Consider the following 21,203-nt stretch of genomic DNA (forward strand, 5'->3'; position numbering starts at 1 on the left):
TGCGGCCCCTCAACCCAGCAATTAGCCTAATCGCCACTGTGAATAGGGAACAGTGGCTTGGCATCGGGTGAGTGTGGGGCTACGTACGTTTAATTACTGATGTTGAACATGAGTGTGCAAAAATCCCCAACTCCCCATCCTCTGTTCTCCTTAGAGGCTAGTTAAACATGTTTAAGTGTAAGTCATCACCTAAATTTAGTCAAACTGGCACCTTTAATTGTCTGGCAGTTAATGTTACATCATACACATAAAACACAAAAGGTCAAGTCATGTCTATAGTGTCCTTGCATATCGAGTCACCAACACGTAGTTGATCACATGGCACAATTTGTGCTGTGGATGGTTAGTGGCTCATGGATTGAGTAAAGGAATAATCTATCAAGGCAAAGGGAATGCAAAAAAGACTCCATATAAACTGTGCTTCTAAATGAGGAGGAAAATATTTGGAGTATTGTCAAGTAGGATTGTAGCAATAGACGTGCATACTGGTTTGTTGTGCCTCGTCTGCGTGGCAACATTTCTTTACAATCAATACTCTTGATGAATGGTCCAAGGACATGAACAACAAGGGTGGTCTGGTTATCCAACCTGCACTAGTGGATGGAAATTATGATTATTGACAGTGAAGAGGGTTATCCAGAATAAATGAGTCGCAATCTCTTGGGGGTATGGTATAGTATTGTTCCATTGTAAAAATGCCACAAGGGGATATGGTGTGGGTGGGTGTAGGGGGGTAACTGCTCACAGTCGAGTGCAATCACATCTGTGGTGATGGAGATGCACTTGAAAGTGAGTCCTCCAAAAGAGTTTCACTTTTGTTTTCTCAGTTATGCTTGATGACGTCCGCATTACCTAGGTCGGGCAAGAATCAGTGTTTTTTTCAATACCATCCCTGGACACATGTTTGTAAGCAATCTACCCAATCACGAGTAACTTCCTGTTTACTGCTTTGATTGACAACGCTGGTCTTGTTTTGAGGTTGCTTGGGAGACGCTGCAGGAGGAATTTGCTTGCTTCATGGCTGAATACAAAGGCAAAGACCAGGATGACATTTTTGACAAGCTTAAGGAGGCCGTGAAGGACGAGGGCATCAAGAGGCACAAGTGGAACGAGAGGGCCATGGACAGCCCGGTAAACAGACTGTCAATGTATTTTGGCTAACTGAATACGAGGTCAACTATGTCAGCTGGCATTTGTAATGTTCTTACAATGTTCTTGTTGTGGTTTGCGTCCATCAGAGGGCGAGCCCGGATAAGCCTGAGTGCGACCCAACAAACCTTGATTTTCACTCCTGGTCGAAGAACATGGCATCAGCTATGGAAAGAGCAGGTTCGAATCTGAGCTCTGGCCTTCCTGCGTGGATTATGCATGGACTGCACCATGGGTTTTCTCCAGGTACACAAACTTCACGTTCCAAAAACCTGCTTGTTAGTCTAATTGAAAATTAAATTGTTTGTAGATGTGAATGAGTATGTTATATACAAAGACAGTATAGAAAATGAATGTCGAATTTTTTGCAGGGTCTATTATTGCAACACTTATCAAAATAGTAATAAAGCAAATTCTGATTGTGGAAAAAATGCTCAGTAGGTGGCAGCAGTGGCCAAGAAAGCAACCAGCATTTATTTAATCTGTGAAATAACTTGTTTACCATTGTTTATGCTTCTCTTAAAATGGGTATCCTGGCATCCTAATAAGAAATGATTGCTACAGTTGGCCAAGGCCTGTCTTTCTGTTTAATTTGCTTGACCAGGACTGGTAACTGTCTTAACAAGGCACACACGGGCCTTTATTAGATCTTTTTGTACTGTCAAACCTTTGTGCCCATATCCTTGAAAAGCAGGATGCAAAATTTATAGTTTGTCTAAATACACATGGATCCGGTGTTACGTTACTGAATAGCTCTTTCAACCAGCTGGTGAAGCTTGAAGGCCAAACACACATTTGCAGGTAGAACCACCAACAAAACTAGGATTTCTCTCCCTTAAACTTGCACACTCTTGGGAATGTCAGGACCCGCCTCGCCTCTTAAGTAAAGCCCAAACTTTGTCAAACAGACTTGACATTCTCAATTCCCAAAACCAAATCCTACTCAGCAACAGATGTGGGAATGTAGTCGGAATCTCATGTGTTGTACAGGTTTGAACCATAGCACACTCCCATGTACACTTCTTTACAGGGAATAAAAAAACAAGGAAAACCTGACAATGGCAGGTTGTCTTTTTAAATTTGATGTATTTCAGAAAACTGCAATCTGCCACTTAAATTTTGTTTTTGCATCATAGCTATGTTATATACTGAATACCCCCACCCCTCACCAAAAACTCTTCATTTTTGTAAAGGCTGAGTGGCATTTCTGGGTCATTAGCTGTCTGACACTTGTTCTGCTGAGGACGTACGTACTATGTGTGTAAGGCAGCCTGTGTGTGTGTGTGTGTGCATATGTGGGCTCCATTAGTCCAGTCTGGACCGCGTAAGGCGGATGGGCTGGTTCATTGACATGGTCTAAAGCACAATGGTTTCTTGGAGCAAACTGCAAAAGTCTGCGGAAACATTTTACTGCTATCCTTTTAAGTACATTAGCAGGTTTGTAGCCGTGTTTATGGTTTGGCTATAGTTGCAACAGTGTCTCAGCAAATTGGTCAAAAGCAGTAAAAGGGTATCAGCAAAAAAAAATATATACTAGTATTTGCATTGGGGAAAGTTTGGAAAATAATCACACCTATAGAGTCAAAGAGTTTGGGATTTGATTCTGGGAAAATAAGCATGTTGTATTATCAGAAAGTATATATATTTTTTTGTCAACATAGAAATATTAATGGGTGATGGCAAAGGGGAAAAGTGTAATGACCAAAGATCCAGAAATTATCTATTCTATTAATCTATTAGAAAATAATTAAACCCATAGAGTTAAAAAGTTTGGAATTTGGCTCTGGGGAAAATAAGCATGTAGTATTATCAGTAAGTATTTATTTTTTTGTCAACATAGAAAGGTTAATGGCTGATGGCGAAGGGCAAGAGTGTAATGACCAAAGATCCAGAAATGATCTATTGAATAGATTCTATTCTATTATTCTATTGGTAGTATAATGACAAACTCTTAGCACTCATGACAATATTGAAATGTCTACTTGCATTCAGCTTACTGTCTTTGCTTTCCTATATGCTACGTGTCAGTCAGTCATTGGTTGGTTGTGTAGCTGTAGGATGTCCCACTCATCCCAGACATCCCACTCATGTCGGCTCATTGTTTCCCAGAAAGTCCAAAAGATGTTGGAAAATATGCCTTACGCAGGAAACATTCTGGAAATTGTCAGTCGAGTTTTATAGTGATGTTATGTCAAGCTGGTTACAATATGGCGTCCTTTCCTGTCACTGTCCAAACTTTTCCTTGTCTTTGGTTGTCAGTCAAATATAAGTTTGAGTACACACTGTTGTGTAGTTGGGCTTGATTTTATACTTAAATGTTACATACAATACTGTGAAGGCAGATTTTTTCCACGTTCTCTTTTTTACAATGGACATTCTGAAGATGTACAAAACAGAGATCGGCTAGTGTCCCGGAACAGAATGTTTCCATTAAAGTGTTGTACCCATCTTATTCAATTGCATTTATAACACTTACAAATGTGTGACCTCCTTTCCTTAATATATTGACGGGAATAAAATTCCATTTATTTTTCCAATGAGGTCAGGCCTAAACTGTGACGGAGGCATCGCTCAGATTAACACTGCCCTTCGTACTTGCCTCCATCTGTAGCTCTTGGGCAAAATATGTCCAGTTGACCCTTGTGTCTGTATTCCCTGTAAAAACAGGCTGCACCTCCCTCCACCTGACCATGAGCACAAGAGGGGAAATAAGAGGAAAAGAAAGGAGGCAGGAGGAAGAATAAACACACTTAACAAAGGCAGAAATCTGCTCCTAGGGGCAGTCTGCAGTCTGTTAAGATCTATTTGCCCCTACTTGCAGAAAGGCCCGCTCCATATCGGGTTACAAATAGAGGTCAGGTGTGTGCATTAGTGAGTGAGAGCGTGAAAGCAGTGCTAATCAGCGGTTCAAACTACAGTGCACGAGGCGTGCATGCGTGCGCACGAGGCGTGAATGCGTGCTAGTGAGCGTGTGCCAAACCAGCTGTATGGCACCTCGCCTCCGTTGGAGCGAGGCCCAGCCTCTAACGTGCAAGCACAGGCCTCTTTGGAGACCCACTGGGATGTCACTTGGCTGCTTAGATGCACCTCATCAAAACCATCATTTGTGTGGAGCGCACCGGAAAAAAAGTGCAGGACTTGCTCACTTGCTAATGAAGTGTGAGATGTCTTGTTCATCAGTGAGAGATGCTTTAGAAAATGTACAGGTGCAGACATACATCATCAGTCTTGGAGACGATGTGGAGCAAGTTTGGCATTCTTAAACTTTTTTTCCTTTTATTTTTTTAAATTGTCTACCCACTACTTAGTATGAGCAGAATTGAGCAGAATTGTACAGTATATAAGTAATGAATGTTCAAGTGACATAGCTCCACCATGTTTAATCAGTGAAGAAAAAATAATTCCAGCCCAGTTAAATATATGAAATGTTTAATATTTATGTTGTTTATGTATTGTTTCCTTGCATGTTGTGAAATTTGGGACTGTGCATGTGAAGTATTCCTTGTCTTTTATCAATATAACGCATGAGGTATGTGTTATTTTTAATGTAAATAGAACCCCCCACCCCCCCTGAAAAGAAAAAAAAACAGATGCATGAACTCACAGTCTCTCTCCTCATTTAATGGGGAAGAGGAGGAGTCTAGTAATGCTCTGGTTGTCTAGTAATGCTCTGGTTGTCTGGGCTTGCACGCTGGAATGCCTTCTCTGCCTTTCCTTTCATCTCCTGCTTGGAGCAGCTACCTTCAGAGTGATTAAGAAAGCCTCAAAGAGAAGTGCTCATCTGTTCTCCTCTGCTCGAAAGGATGATGCCTTATCTTGAGCTGCTGTGTGCACGTGCAGCTTCTTCTAGATGACAAGTAGCAACAGCTCTGAAGATAGATAGCCGTTCATTTTTTATGGGTGGCTCGTCAAGAATACATTTTGCATTCTATTTATTTTGTGAGTGCACCAAATGAAATTTCAGATGTTTTATTTTTTTAGATTCCACTTTGTTTATTCAAAAGGGGATATTCCAATGTAATTTGTTTGCATTTTAATGTTGTGCTGCACCACTTATAGGTATTTTATGAATTCAAACTAAAAATATGTAATTTGACATGTCCCTGATTCATATGCTCACTTTCAAAGATTCACATTTTTGAAAATAAAATAGGAGATGCAGTGTTGGAATGTCATAACTCCTCAGCATTATTTTTGCCTTTCTAATGTCAAGAGAAATGACCTGTTTTGATTTATGATTATCAACAATCCTATGCTTTAAAATGATTTAGCTTCACCCATAAAATGGTAAACTTAATTTATTCTCCTTACACGTGTATAGGAGGAATTTATGATCAGCTTTACATTTGCCTTATACGTTAAAAAAAAAAAAAAAGATGAATTCAAAAGATGTATCAAAAGATTTTGCTCTTTTTGCCTTGTGGCTGACCTGGAGCTTTAACCTCTTCAGACATGTCCCGCCTCATCTTCGGCCACTTTTTTCTCAACAATCTGTTTTCTAGATAAGCCGTGCAGGTAGGAGGGCTGATTCATGGCTCTGTAACTGACATGGTGTTCAGTTTATCATCACTGCTCATTTTTGCTCTTGACTTGCTTTTTACACGGTGACAATCCGCATTTAGTAACAAATCAAGCCTCATGTGGAGGAAAACGGAAGCTTTCTGTTTGTTACATTAAGAGATTGTCTTACAAAAGATGGGAAGAGCAGAATGTTCAACTGTTCCAGGTCCTCAGCTACACCGTGACCTTGGCACTCAGATGATGTAAAGTTTACGTGCGCGCGATGACAAGCGGCGTCTTGAATTTCATCTCGGGTCTCTAGCGACCATACTGTGAGATGCTGCTGCTGCTGTTGCTGTTGTCAGTATTTCGAAGGATAAAGAAGCCTCAACCTTGGCACCTGACATACTGTTGAAAACATTCTTTTCTTTATTATTCCCTCAATTTTACCTCCAGTTAGAAAGAGTGGGCTCCGATGTAGAAAGATGATTGTAATTTCTGTCTCATTGGTTTTCATTCTGTAAAGATTTGACAGAATGAGCATTCATCAATTATTGTTAACTTTAAGATTCATGGAAACATTATCGAATAAATGTCAGCCTATCACATTTGAAATGTTGATTAATACACGGGGATAAACTGACAAACCCAAAATGAAAACCTTGGCCGGGGTAATTACAGGTCAATTAACAGCTTTCTGGTGCCGCTCTCCCTCTACTGCGTTCAGGCTTAGCAAGACCCTACAAAGTAAGAGTGAACGAGATATCATTTCATGTGCGGATCAAGCGGCGAGAAGTTCTTGAAAGAAGGGATTGGGCCTCCCTCCCTCTCTTTTTGTCAATGGACGAGAATCCCTCCACCCGCAGTAGCCCACACAACTCCCAGCATTTTAAAAGAAGGGGGCCTCCGGGATAGAAGCCAGAGGATTATGGGAATATTCATGACGAGATAAAGGGACCAGCGCTTGAATGACTGTGTTTTGGGGCTCATCTCTTAAGTAAACAGGAATCTGAATGGAGTTTTCGATCGCTACTGCTATGCAGGAACAGTGACGTGTCTGCTGTGTTTTGCTGCCTTACCAACTGACTTTAAAGTCATGTAGTATTTCTGTCGTGAAATGTAAATTGTCCAGGCTAGACAATTACGCAACAGGCTCCTTGTAGATAATCTCTTCCGCTAAGAAGAAGCATCTTGGGCTTTTTCCAGTTTTTCCAAGCCATTACCTTCTCTGGTCAATTTGTAATAAACAATTGTTTTCCCCCCGGGTTAAGCAGCTCAATGAGTCTGTGTGACATCGTCAGCCACATCAGAACAAGTTAAGCTTTGAAGCCTGAGCTGGGGGCTTTCCTGTGTTTTGATGGTCCCACAGTCGGCGGCCTACTTCCCTTACACCTCCTAAAGTCCTTTTCATCCATGTGGACAGATGTTGGTAATCCTGCTCTGATTGGCCCGGATTGAGTTATGTCGTCCCTCCGCCCCACTCGGATCGCTCTCGGTCGCACTTGAGCCGAGCCTGTGGAGGCCCGTGTGCCGCCGTGCCGGAGCTCAGGTCATGTTTCATTCTAGCCCACACCTGCTCTTTTGACATATCAGCGTGCCCCCACACAGTCTTCCTTAATGCCTCCATTAGGTGTCGTAATCTCCCTCTAATGCTCTGCTACCTTGTTGGAATGTGTTAACAGAAAATTAAAGGTTGGTATTTTGAGATTTCTTCCAGCTGACTATCATGAGAGGAAGAAAGAGAGTGTTTACATGTTTGTAATGCTGCTGATGACAAGCTGTTTTGGATCTTCCTCTAAATGACAGATTTGTAAATGGTGGGAATGCATTTGTGTTGAGTTGAAGCATCCACAACACAGCCAAAACAATAATGGAGGAACACAGCTGTCGTGTATGTAGCTTTTGTGTTTATGATTCCCCAGCAAAGTCTACATTGACATTAAACAGATATTCTTTTGACGGTGTTCATTCGTTCATCTGTAAAACATAAGTTAAAAAATGAATGAATCTTTATTTTGAACATGATTTAAAGAATAAAAAAAAATAAAAAACAAACAATATACGTATATCACTGTTAAGAAAAAATAAAGCTTAAAAAAAGTATTTTGCAATTTTGTTTACCGATGGATGGATGGATGGATGGATGGATGGATGGATGGATGGATGGATAGATGGATAGATGGATAGATGGATAGATGGATAGATGGATAGATAGATAGATAGATAGATAGATAGATAGATAGATAGATAGATAGATAGATAGATAGATAGATAGATAGATAGATAGATAGATAGATAGATGGATGGATGGATGGATGGATGGATGGATAGATGGATGGATAGATGGATGGATGGATGGATGGATGGATGGATGGATGGATAGATGGATGGATGGATGGATGGATGGACGGACGGACGGACGGACGGACGGACGGACGGACGGACGGACGGACGGACGGACGGACGGACGGACGGACGGACAACTTTATTTATCCCGGGGTGGGGAATTCAGTTGCCAGCAGTTAAATACATAAATAAACAGATAGACAATATAAACATCGGACACAACGAAAACGATAAAAGACAGGAAGAGAATAGATTTGATTAAATGAGTGTCTTTCCCCAGTCAAACGTATTTATTTGCATGCGATTCAATTTTCAGGTCTTGTTATTTAGCACTCCACATCTGTGCTTCTGTTTCAGGGTGCTCGCATGTCTCCTAACAAGCGTGTGCTTTTCATCTGTTAGGAAAGAGATACTTGAGCAGCCGCGCTGCATCAAAGGTGCTACGCACAAGCCATGGTGAGATTTGGTTTCACTGCAGAGCACGTGCATACTTGTCACCTTTGTCTTGACCTGAAATGGACACTTAGGACACTGTCGCCCTGAGCTTCAAACCACAATGATTTATCTTACTGCAGTGGACTGTTCCAGCTTTTGTTGTCATCGGGCCTTCTTGCAGGAAAACAATCGATGGAGGTTCACGTGTACCCGAATGACCAGTATGGAGCAGCCAGTGCCAGTTTACTCATCAAGCCCACTTGTTTGAGTTTGTGCTCGAGGCAGATCAAGGCAGATTAGCCGAGGGTCACATAGAGCCAGTCAGGCCCAAGTCTGCAGGCTGCCTTGCCAGCCTCAGTTGGACTTTGTTTAATCAGCGATTAAGTGCGCTTTACATCGCTCGCTCATCTCGTGCGACAGTACACGAGAGTGAAGGGCTCGCTCGTCCTATGTGTTGTCCGGACAATAGAAGTGTGATCATGAGGGGAAGTGACTGTTCTTCCTGTAATCTCCTTCTTTTCTCTTTCATGTAAAATGTTGTTGTTATGCTATCTCCTTTTGACCATTAGCCCGCCGGTTACATATCACCACATGCTTTGATGTGGCTTTCCCTCAATGGGAAAGACTGCACATGGGCATCTTCATCATCATATGATGTGAATGGAGGGCTGCCTTAAGGTTTGACTGTCTCTGTCAGCATAGACCATCTGCTGTTTTGGTGTGAATGTGACGGAATCTGTACCTGGAGGGGAAAAACACACTGACAGTTTTGGACCACTGTTTGAAGACTTTCTCCACCCACAAGCATCCTACAAACAAAATTGATTTAGTTCTTACTGGACAGGTTAGGCCAACTCGTGATTTCCCACAAGCAATTGATTGTTTTGCTGAGGATGTGAATAAAGGGTCAACTCCACTTATTTGTTTTTTTGCAATGAGTCACTAAGACGTCAGTGGCTGAACTTTTAATGATGGTGAGATAATGCCAAAGTGATTCATGTTGCAGATATGCCTCATGTGTTGCATTTTTTTAATCCTCTTTAATTGTCGCACAAGGGTAAGAATGTGGAGTCTTTGACTTGCAGTGTAAAAAAGTACCGTATTTTCCGCACTATAAGGCGCACCTAAAAACCTCCAATTTTCTCAAAAGCCGACAGTGTGCCTTATAATCAGGTGGGCCTTATATATGAACCAATACTGAGCCACTACAGCAGGCGTGTCCAAAGTCCGTCCTGCGGAGCAAATGTATATATCTTATATATGGACAAAGTTTTAAAATGGGCCATTCGTTGAAGGTGCGCCTTATAATCCAGTGCGCCTTATAGTGCGGAAAATACGGTACCTTGTCTTACGAGTTACGAATTTGTTTCATGACCAAGCATGTCTTGAATGATGAGCAGGTCAGACACCTGAGTTTTTTTTCACAAAAGGGGGCGTGGCAACACTGTTGTGACCTGAAGCTTTAGACAGCTCTTATCAACATGCTTTTTCTCCCAGTGTGGCAATTTAGCTGCTGCGTGTTGTTGTTCAGAAGGAAAAGTGCCTAATGACTATGTAGCAGCTGTGAAAAGAAAGCAGGGTGTGGGGTGGCGTGGGGTTGAAAGTCAACCTCCGTCAGCATGCCTTTGTGCTATCACATGGCCACGTTCTGGCGGCAGGGAGGCATACCGGGACACACTAGACGCCATTAGCATCTGCAAAGGCCGTCACGTTGACTAATAGCCAGCGCTACAACGGCATACTAGTTGAGTTTGTGTTTCTCCCTCAATCCCCTTTATGCTATACACACAAAAGCTGCCTGGCCAGACCTGTCAAATGTGCCAGAGCGGCGGATGTGCACAAAGCATCATTTCTAGTCTTTCTTCCCAATAAAAAGAGCCCGTCTTGTTCATTTTTTTTCCCAAATCCCTCACATTACCACATGGACACATTTTGTCTTGTGGCAGTAGGCGTGGCAGTGGTCAGTGTTTGATGAAAAGCTAGGGTAGGTCTTGGGAAGGAAGGCAATAAATAGTGAGGATTTGATTTTGGACGTTAGCAGCAATGTTTGCCCTTTTGTTGGCCAAACGGGCTTTGTTCTCCGCCTCTCTTATGGAGATCTTAATTGAGCTCGCGGGATGGACGAGAAGTTTTGGCAAGCGCATCAACCCTCGTCAGTGTGGTTAACTAATGATTACCCTAATGGCATCGGTCCACTTTTTTTTATGTCTTTCATTTTACCTCTAAATGGGTTGAGGCTGACAATGGTAATTTTTAAACCTGTTCAATATTAACATTGGCAGATCTTTTGGACAGAGGTCAAACCACAGATTCTGTGGCTTTAATGTGAAACAGACCGATAACTGAATATAAAACAACCCAAAGCTTGGTTAAGTTTTAAAAAATTGGCACGCGTGGAAATTGTGGGCCCTTCCTCCATTTAACTTGCCCATCCCTGTTTTAGGTACTAGGATTTTAGATTTTGGTCATCTCATTGCTCATGTAGATGCTTTTCAAGTAGCAATGTTGTGTTTAGTTTTCAGTGAGATTAGAATAACATCGGCAAGCACTCATTCTCCACACTGTACAGGAAGTCAAGTGAGTCATTGCTATATAGAGCCCACTACATTTGGCCAAAGCAAGTCACTTGTCAGCACTTCAGTCAGCGCCGTTCCATCCACAATAAGGATGTTAACGTAAACAGTCACCTGCCGCGTGAATCTTATCTCAGACTCGAGTCTAGATCTCACTTCTCGTCTACAGCCGACAAAACGCCTACTGTCCCCGAGGCCTCATTCTTTTGCAGCGCCGTGTCACAATTGCCCTTTGTGTTCATTATGTCCTTGCCTTCTTCCCATTGCGCTGTGGGGTCCATTCCGTCGAATTGGGCCCGTGGGGATTTTAGCCAAGTCATAGAGGTTACTGACCTTTGTTTGTCACGCCCCTAACATACACACACACACACGAGAACACTCTTGTGTGTGTGTGTGTGTGTGTGTGCGCGTGTGTGTGTGTGAACGCAATAAATTATGAGCAGATTTAAAGTTTCAAGTTGATGGAGGTGTGAATTCTTAGGTGGTCCACTATGCGTTAATATATGCATATGTGTGTGTGTGTGTGTGTGTGTGCGCGTGTGTGTGTGTGTGTGTGTGCGTGTGTGTGTGTGTGCGTAATTAGACGATGACTGCGTGATCTCATTCATTCAAGAATTTGCAAGATGACCTCAGCGTCTCCCCGCACGAGTCGTCACAAATGAATCAGTCCTTTGTGAAATGGTGAAACATCCCCCTGATGTGCTGTCTGCATTTTTCTCCTCATCTGAGTTTGTTGTAATCTCCTAATTTGGGCACACATAGACAGAAAAAAAAATACATGTTAGGTAGACTGGGATTCCAATAATATGGAATGCATTTTTGTTTCATACATATTATAACAAGAAGATATTTAATAATAGGCCGTTAAAAAATAAATTACAACAAAAAGTCATTAAAACATGGTAATAAAGTACAATTAACACTTGGTTAAAAAATACACTTGTGTAAATTTTAATACAATTATTATGAACTCATAAAAAATCATGATTAAAGTCGGGGGGGAGGTTAAATAATCATTTTGAATAAATTTGAATGACAAATCAAAATATTAGTCACTGAAAAGGTTTTGGAAAAAGTCATTAAATGTAAAAGAAGTTACTAGATGCCTGCAGATAAAATATAAATGTACATATAACTCTTAAGTAATAAGTTTAAATGAACGAAAATCCATTTTATTGTATTTTAGGGTTAAATTTAAGTAGATTTAAATTTGTTTTGTGCGCATGTAACACATTTTTCAGTTGTTTTCATAGATTTTTTTTTAAGGGAAACAGTTTTCAATTTGTTGTGCCATTTTGGTAAAGCCAATGGGACTGCATCTTGTCCGTTTATTATAAAGCTAATCTGTTAAAAAGTACCCGTCTAAAGATGTGTCCAAATATCCTAAATGGAGCCTGTGTCGCCCAGCGGTCAGTTAAACAGTGATTGAGTGATGTAATGCAGGAAGAGAGGCAGGCACAAGCGTTGAAAAGGGACTTGTGTCTGTAAAAATGGGGTGGGTGGGAACTCTCTTTATGCAAAGTTGCCATGGAAAAAGTGATGGCGGCACAAAGTGTTTCTTAATCGAGTGTAAGGGGGGTGCGCTTTAGGCCCGAGAAACTAGTGTGGGTTTGCATGGATTATTAAAGGGGATTATGTGGCCATTCATGGTAACCCGTGAGGGCGGCAGGTGAGGTGTGGCCTGAGCCGCCTGAGCCGCCTGAGCCTTTAGGTAAACATTGATCCCGGTTGCCAGATAGATCCAGGCTGCGTTGCCAGGTTGACATTGTATCCTTAGATCGGTCACTTGTCATCGGAGGGGGGCTGCCGAGGACCACCTTTTATCGCCTAAGTGTCCAAGCAAAAACGGTCTGGTGAGGTTACTTGACTGGCCGTCAATAGTGTCTTAGTGGGCGTTAAAACCAAAAGTAAACACGCGCCACCATGTTGGCAGCATCGCACGACTAACACGATTGGCTGAGTCAGCGAGACTTTTTTTTGGTCTCTTTTCAGGAAATCTCATTTCCAGCAAGCTTATGTCTTTTAATTTGATTTCAATTCCCAAACAGGCCTGTTCTACACGGCTTCTTCCAACTAAATGGCTAAACAGGCTTATTTGCCAGGTTTCCCACCATTGTTCAAGTTCAACATAGTGTGTGTCCTTTTACATTAAGACGAGGGAATTGCCACGTTACATGGAAAGTGGCGCCAAGAATTCTGCCATGCATATTCCTCAGTGTTTTTTCACATGACCTTGATACAAATGACGGTTCCAAATCGGATTATGAGGACCATTTAGGCAAATGAGCTCATTTGTGGCTATTTAACATATCATCACTGCTCCTTGAAGACCATCTATACGTCCATTTTCTTTTAGCAAACCAACAAAAATGACTTTTCTTAAGACATACAAAATTAAGTTTTTTGTTAGATAAACCAGTGGCTGTACATCCATGGTGTGAAATTACACAACCATTTAAATCTTTTGGGAGCTGCCTGTTTCCGAAAATGTGTCTGTGAGGGAGCAATTCTGATTTTGGCCACAATTTTCATTTCAAAACCGATGGCAAAGCAGAGCTGCAGTGTTGTTGGATGCACAGATTAAAAGAGGCTCACACCTTTTGGGCCTGGGTTGTCATTCTGCAGTCAAAGTGGGCCGGTTGTGGCTTATTTGCGTGAGACAGGACGGCCCCTCATAACAGGGCTCTAAGAAAAGAATGAAAGTAAAGCCTTGTCACAGATGCGTGATTAAGACATCTGGAAACTGTAATTTCTTTTAAAAATGCAGAATGTGTGTCAATTTAGGTCCACTTGGCATATTTTGCAATACACGCATAATATTCTGTCCTATTTTATCAGAAAAATAACACTAATGTAATGTATGAAAACACTAATGTAACATGTCTCCCACTCTTTTGCTCTGTTTATTCACCTGCAGGTCGCTGGTGCAGGAGATGAAAGGTCACCGCTTTGCTCAGCTGACCTTCTTTGACCTCCACACGTCTCCTCTCTGCACTGGCAAACATTGGAACAGGCAGTCCATTAGAAATGTTTACTGGCCACCTTAGAGAGCAACTTGACAGCTGATCAAACCACAATAGTGTTTGTGTTGTGAGCAATGGTAAGCTTCTTCTTCAATGGTAAGCTTCTTCTTCAATATTCTTCAAATCGTTAAATCAAATAATAACTGAATATAAACTGGCGGTGGTCACTGCGCATAATACTCGTATAATTTATTGTTTAAAACAGAAATCCGTTAACAATTTTCTTAGAAATAACAATTAAAAATAATTTGTGTTGTGTTGCTGATGTTGTCATGGTGGCCACAAATCATCTACTTGGCGTGTGTACAACTTGCCTACCCTGTTATATTGAGCAAATGTATGCAGCTTACAAAGTAACAACACCTCTAGTTTGTCGTATTGGTGCAGGCAGATTTAGTGCAGTCAAAAAAAAAATCTGTTTGAAATTGTATCAACCTGCATGTTTTCAAATAAAGTCTGGCAAAATATTTACACCTTGGTCAGCTAATTGTTTGTCAGCGTTGGTTCTTCAAGTGTGTGCATGTGTGTGCGTGCGTGTGTGTGCGTGCACGTGCGTGTGTGCGCGCGCTGCACATTGTGTGCTGTCGGACGCTCCGCAATGTTTGCTCTGCCAACAATGAGTGACTGTAGTTGTCGTCTCTCCAGACACGAGTGAAACACACACACACAAGCACTTGGCGGCCTTTCATCAGGCGATCCCTCAGAGAGGAGTGAGGTAAATAATGTCAGAACTTTAATAGGTGGATAATGTGCTCAGCCTTCCGACTGTCTCTCAGCAAACAGTGCCGCAATGTACACACACACACACACACACACACACACACACACACACACACACACACACACACACGCACACACACACAAATGATTTTCAGTCTAGAAATCAGGTCGGAATTGGGTCTGTTCATGTGAATCCATCCCAAACTATGTTCCACAAGAGTTCCACTTTTTTAATTGAACTCATTCAATTCTTCTTTAAATTCATGGTTCACAGAAGATGCACAGTTGAAGTAAAACAAATATAAAAAGTTTAGGTTGTATAAGTTACCAGCACACAAACTGTACAAACTATGACTAGTAAATGAAGATGTAAAATAGCATTATATAAAAGTCAAATTCAACAGACTATTCGGCGAGGATATCAATCAACCTTAAACAAAGCATGAATACTTACAATTTTGGCAAGATTTCATAAAATAGAAACATGATAAAAATGACAAATCTGTTTTTCGAAAACAATTTTACATTGAGAACTCTTGAATTGCACTCGTGTCCCAGGGAATGTATTTCTCAGGGAATTTCAAAGTTGTACTGTGTCCGTATCACAATATATACATCGCCTAAAAGTAACAGCGGGTTGCCTTCAAAAACTCCCAGAACACACCGCCCCTTAAAGTCTCCAGAGACTAATTAAGATAGCCTATCTACCTCAGGCTATGTGCACCACTGCTCCCTCTATAACGTGCTCACACACTCTCATCACGCCCCACCCCCACCTCGCCAGCACCTCGAGCCACCTCATGCTCTCCGCACAGATCCTTTGACCCCTGACACACGACCTCTTTGCTGAATGAGTACACGCAGAGCGGGACCCCCGGCCATTCCTGACACACATGCACGCATTCACACACACCCTCTGGCTGTGTATGACGTGAGCAATAAAAACAGTACGGACGGCTGGCTGCTCCAAAGGCATTGCACGCGCGCGTGCACACGCTGCTTTAGAGGTTAGTTGCAGGTCGCCGTTTAAAGTCCGAACAGCTGGATGATGTAGGGCCCACTGTGGAGATAAAGATTTGCATGTAAAAAATAAGTTCTGATTTTTAATCATTATCATTAGACCAGACCTATGCAGTCATGAGTTCTACTATGGGTATAATAAGTCTGCACACCCCTGTTCAATTGCCAGGTATTAGTATAAAAATTAAACTAATGATTTCAAAAATATTTCAACCATTAATTTGACCTTTAACTTATAGAACTCAATTTGAAAATTTTAAGAAAAAAAATATGTCCTTATAAAACAGGCCAAGTCATAAGGTTGCCACAGCCCACCTGTCGTCATGCTTTTGGTAATAATTGCAAACGTATTTAGCAAGAAACATGAAGCAAACTCACTATTTGCTTTTTGGGACACATAAAGCATTGATTTTTATTTTATAATGTCCAAATTAACATTATATCATTTGAATAAACAGCATCATTTCAATACTACAATTTCTCTTTCTATCAAGAGATTTTCCCCTTTTTTGGTTTCAACAGCAGCCTCTGATCATCAGGAAACTTTATTTAAAGTAGGAAACTGTAAATTGAACACAGTTGTGCTGGGTTTTGTTTTTCCTGGTCTCAGCACAGATTTAACATAATCATAACATCAATTATAAAATTGCCGTATATTGGTCACACCCAATCCAGAAAGGCAAGTCTTCTTCCACAAGTTCATTTGACAACAAATTCTTGCTCTGTTCATTTTAACAATGGAAAATATTTTCAAAGGCTGCAAAGTATTAGTGTTGCATTTGTTGTGCCGTATGGCGGTCAGTCTATGAGGACATCAAAGAACTGGGCTCAGTGGCCCAACTCAGAGCGGAGGATAAAACCAGAGCAGGCCAACAAAACTAAGAGCAACCTGAATGGCGGCCTGGCCCAGTAATACGGGATCATCCCTGGTGTAATTCCTCCCCCTGGCCTCCTAACAATGAGACCTCGGACAAGAGAGGACACATGCGGGGGAGATGGTCCGGTGGTCCGGCAGTCACTGACCAGGTCGCCATGCCAACATCATACGTAGACGCACATGGAAGCGCATGCAACAGTCCGGAGCACTCTTGCCCTCCTTCCTTCCCATGCATATTCTAATTAGACGCTTTGTGCACGGACGTGTCCAAACATGGCGGGAGATCACAGGTCATCCTGGCCGCTGACCCCGTAGGCCCGGTAAGGGGGGGCGTTGTTAGTGCTTCATAATCGGCTCAGGGGCCGGTCCGAGTCCGGACACCAGTCGCGTATTGTCCGGCCAGCCGCCGCTTGAAAAGCTTTGCGGCTGAAAGGCCCGCCCGGGTCACACTGGCGGCGATTGAATCCTTTCACCAGTGATTCGCGTTTTTTATTTTTGATGGTTCAAATAAAAATTTCTGTATATAGTCGAAGTGAGATCATTATTACGCAGAGCTTCCCACATTTGCGATTGATTACCTGACGTGCCTTGCAAAATTGTGCAATTTTGACCACTTAATCCAATTTATTTGCAACATATCCATGCATTAATGTTCTTCTATCTATGCCAGTGGCATATAGTGACAGCCATAATGATTAAACGCTCTTTCATTTGGTGATATGCCACCTAAGAGATTTTTATGTGGCTTGCCTCAATATAGCTTGAGAAAATTTTATGAAAGACTGATTTGACTCTTCGTTCGAATCTAGTGAGTATAGAAGAGTTTATAGAAATGCTTAGAGAAAAACGTGTGTAGGTATTTAAGAGTAATACTGTTAAAGATGCACACACTTCTCCTTGTTGACTCAGTAGTCAATTAGCAGCTGATAGTAAGACTCTTGACAGACGCTCATGTGAGAGTGACTGACCCCCCCTTACACACGCACACACATAAATTCCATTACATGCGCTTGCTAGGCTAATTTCATCAAGTGCTCTCTTGCTGCCTTGCACTCAGTAATCACATTTAAAGAAGAGCACCCACTGATCAATGAGCCGGCCTAAAAGAGACGTGAAGTGTGTGTGTGCGCATGCATCCAAAATGACAGTGCAGACTGACCATGGTAATGCTAAGCTTGTGTATTATTTGGGTTAACTTCTTTTTACACTTATTACTGTGTCTGTGTTGTGACTATCTTTCACATTACAAATTTATGAATCATACAATTTATTCTTGTGTGTCAAGTAAAGCTAAATCTGGGTGATTTATTTATCAACGTGGGTTGAGTTCCCACACAGTGATGTTGTGAATGTGCCTTGTGAGTAACTAGTGACCAATCCTCGGTGGAGTCTGAGTTTGCATGGATTGGCTCCCACTCTCTACCAACCCTAAATGACAAAAGCAGTATAGAAAATGTTATTACAAGTAACAGCGGTAAGTCGAGCAGACTAATTCTATTTTCCAATTCCTTCACTTTTCTAATTGGACCCCAATCATCATTGCTTAACTTTTGGAGTGGTACTTGCACTAGTTCACAGCAGGTTGTCAAAGTGTACTGGGTGGTTGACAGTGACAGTGAGAAAGGTCCAATTGTGCCTAAGTGGGAATCTTTTAATGAAGTGGGCTCTTCAAGATGGGAGACATCGCAGCACTCTTGGGCTAATAGGAGCTGCCAATGCAATCGCCTTCCTTTCCTCTCGGCGGCAGGAGAAAGGCCAGCAATTAAATCCAGCCAGGAGCCGACGGCGATGCTAGGACCCGGGGCCCCAGGAGGACCCGGCGGTCCGAACATTTAATCATCATCTGACCTAGTTGCTGCTTCTGATAAATGGGCGTGGAGAGGGAAAGCGCTGGCCGGTCATTAATCTGCAGTCAGATAGGGACAAGCGCACACGGTTGCCGCCAACTTAATTGGCCACTTATTTTTGCACGAGCGGGAAGCTAAATCCAGACGGAGATGGATGCTCCTCTCTTCATCCTTAATTCACTCCAGCCGACTGCTAATACAAACAAAGCAAACACAAGAGGCGGAGGAGGAGCTGGTCTCTGAGGATGCATCAGGACTTTCCGTAACTCAAACGCAAACAGAAAATAGAGAGCAGACATCTGCCAATGCTAACTAGGATCCAGATATGTCTGTCTGACGTGTATGATCGTGTAAACTTGTACTATTCCATTCCAGCTTTGGAGGAGCCGCTTGACCAACACCGCTTGACATTGATGTTGGTGGAGAGTGAGATACAATATCATCATAGTACAACACTGCAGAAATGATACAATGGAAACTAGTCAGACCACAGTTGGTGTAAAAGTTCACTCTCCCCTTGCAATAGCTAAATTAAACAGGTTCTTGCTACGTACATAGCATGAAAGTAATGAGCAAAATTGGGCAATCACTGCAGGAGTTAAAAATAGCTTCCATGTTTCTTGAGAAGATGCCAGGTGCTCCTCCTTGAGTCAAAAGGACAATCATGACCTCTCATTTATGGTATATGCAAAGAAAAGTGTATGACTTCCAAGAATGTGAGCAAGCCCCTTATCTGTTTCATCTCCTGCACTCCTGCATGTCTTCCCCGCTTCAATGTCCAATCGGCACGTAGCGAGGGTCAGCAGTCGTCCAGGTGGCTGGCCGCCTGATGGATGATGGGAACAGTCGGGGCTGGGCGGGTCGTGATAAGGGTCCTATCTTGACAGGGGCTTCCTCTGCGGCCCTGAGCTTGGTCATCGCTTGTTGACAGAGAGAGATGGATGCGCCGAATGCTCGATGGACGGATGAGGGGGTAGATGGACATCTTGTGGAACAAGATACAGCCTGTCTTGATGGCTTATCAAGTCACTTCATCACCTCTGCACCCTTTTTTCACCACTAGGTGGATATTTGTTGTAATTTCAACCAATTGGAAATGACAACAATGATAGATCAGATAAGCCCCCCCCCCCTCCAGGATTGACAGTACATTTGTTACATGAAGTAACGGAAGGTACCAAATCATTTTTTCTCACATCTCGCAATTTATGGCTAGTGGCATTGGTGGAGGTCAACGCTCAATGACGGTTTAACTGGTTGATGGCTAAAGGAGGACTGACCATCTGGTCGCTCTTCCGGTGTTAGTGCTGCATGGCTGATGCTGTATGCTGCCATCATGCCTTGGTGAATATAAGGAATTGGACTGAAGACCAGCAGTGTGATCAATATGATCAATTGGGCGTCCCCACCACTAATTCCAGCTAATTGGAACTTTTCACACATTTCTCCGGAGTAGAATGGCTTCCCTAATGAGAGCGTCTGATTTCACTCTCAGCGGCCAGCAGCAGGATCCTGGCCCGCTTGACCCGTTAGGTCCCCGCTGGTCAGCGCTGATCCGGACAAAAGCTCCTGATTCAGCTTCACTGAATAGCTGCTCATCCCCTGGTCTCAGCAGGAGACCAAGGTCTTCTGAGCTTCAGACCTGACCCTGCAGGAGGGAAGCGGGCCAGGGTCAGGTCCCCGAGTCAACAACCCCGGACCGTCCTGCCCAGCGGCCTTTACTCGTCTGACCTCGTTCAGGCCTTGGCTGGGCCTCCAGCGGTGAGTCATGGGGTCAGACTCCCAGAGGGTCATTGTAACGACTGCTGACCAATCACAAAAAAGCTCGTGCGGAGTCCTACGGCGACCATGAAAGCAAAGGCAGAGCAGCACCCCTGCCGCTGCGCTCTAATTTGGCAGGATGCTGCTACGTCAGCGACGGACGCCGCTCCAACAATGGCCGTGCACCGGTAAACAATAATGTTTGTGCAAGCCCTCTTTCTTGGGGCCAATCTTGCACTCACAAAGCCCATCTGGCATCAATAAGATGTCCTCGGATTCCATTCAGCACATCACTCTTCACTTTGGCTGCTTTTTTAGCCCAGCTCCTCGCTGGATGCTCGCTATTGGCTTTCGATCCGAAGGGTTGTGTGAACCGGGTGGGAATTGTCTACAGTACAATTTCAAAAGTGTTGATGAACGTTGACATTGGACAGTTTTTAGGACAACTGCAACACAAAATGAATAGATGGCTATCCCTTCTTGTTTGGGCTCTAGTTTGTTATGGCAAAGGCAAACAAGCATAATTAGGTCAAGTCATTTATAGCACAACTTGCTTATATGCACGCTTCCTCCAGTTATCTTTACAAGAGCCACTTGTGGAACGTTCCTCATTCAAGCCTGATTGAGGTCCATATGAGTCATGCTTGCTTAATATGAAGGAGTATGGGGAGGAAGTTTGGAACAAGATGTCCCTGGGAGTATTTTGTTGTGAATTGACAGGAGGGTCATGAATGAGAGTGAGAGCGTGAGAGAGCAGGAAGTGAGCACAGCAAGGAGTAGATAGAAGCCAGCGCTCTCCGGCGCGACGTGTCTTCCCTCCATCTGGGGCAGGAAGCCGGATTGTTAGTGAGCAGCAAGTGTGATCCGCAGCCCAGCGTGCTCGCGTCTGTGGAAGGGGGGTCGAGCAGGAAGTGGTCAGGCAGGGGCTGTGACCTCTGGGTAATGAGCAGGA

The 21,203-nt window shown here is 42.9% G+C and overlaps 1 protein-coding gene across 1 annotated transcript; it reads left to right on the forward strand.

Moving 5' to 3' along the window:
- The first annotated feature begins 806 nt into the window (after positions 1 to 806).
- Positions 807 to 14,479, forward strand: LOC133167509 (dynamin-like 120 kDa protein, mitochondrial). The gene is made up of 4 exons (XM_061298363.1): positions 807 to 906; positions 979 to 1,131; positions 1,239 to 1,395; positions 13,921 to 14,479. Exons 1-4 carry the CDS (start codon positions 901 to 903, stop codon positions 13,938 to 13,940), a joined length of 336 nt encoding a protein of 111 aa, XP_061154347.1. The 5' UTR covers positions 807 to 900; the 3' UTR covers positions 13,941 to 14,479.
- The last annotated feature ends 6,724 nt before the right edge of the window (positions 14,480 to 21,203 follow it).

Source organism: Syngnathus typhle, linkage group LG14 (assembly GCF_033458585.1).
Source record: "Syngnathus typhle isolate RoL2023-S1 ecotype Sweden linkage group LG14, RoL_Styp_1.0, whole genome shotgun sequence".
Taxonomy (NCBI): domain Eukaryota; kingdom Metazoa; phylum Chordata; class Actinopteri; order Syngnathiformes; family Syngnathidae; genus Syngnathus; species Syngnathus typhle.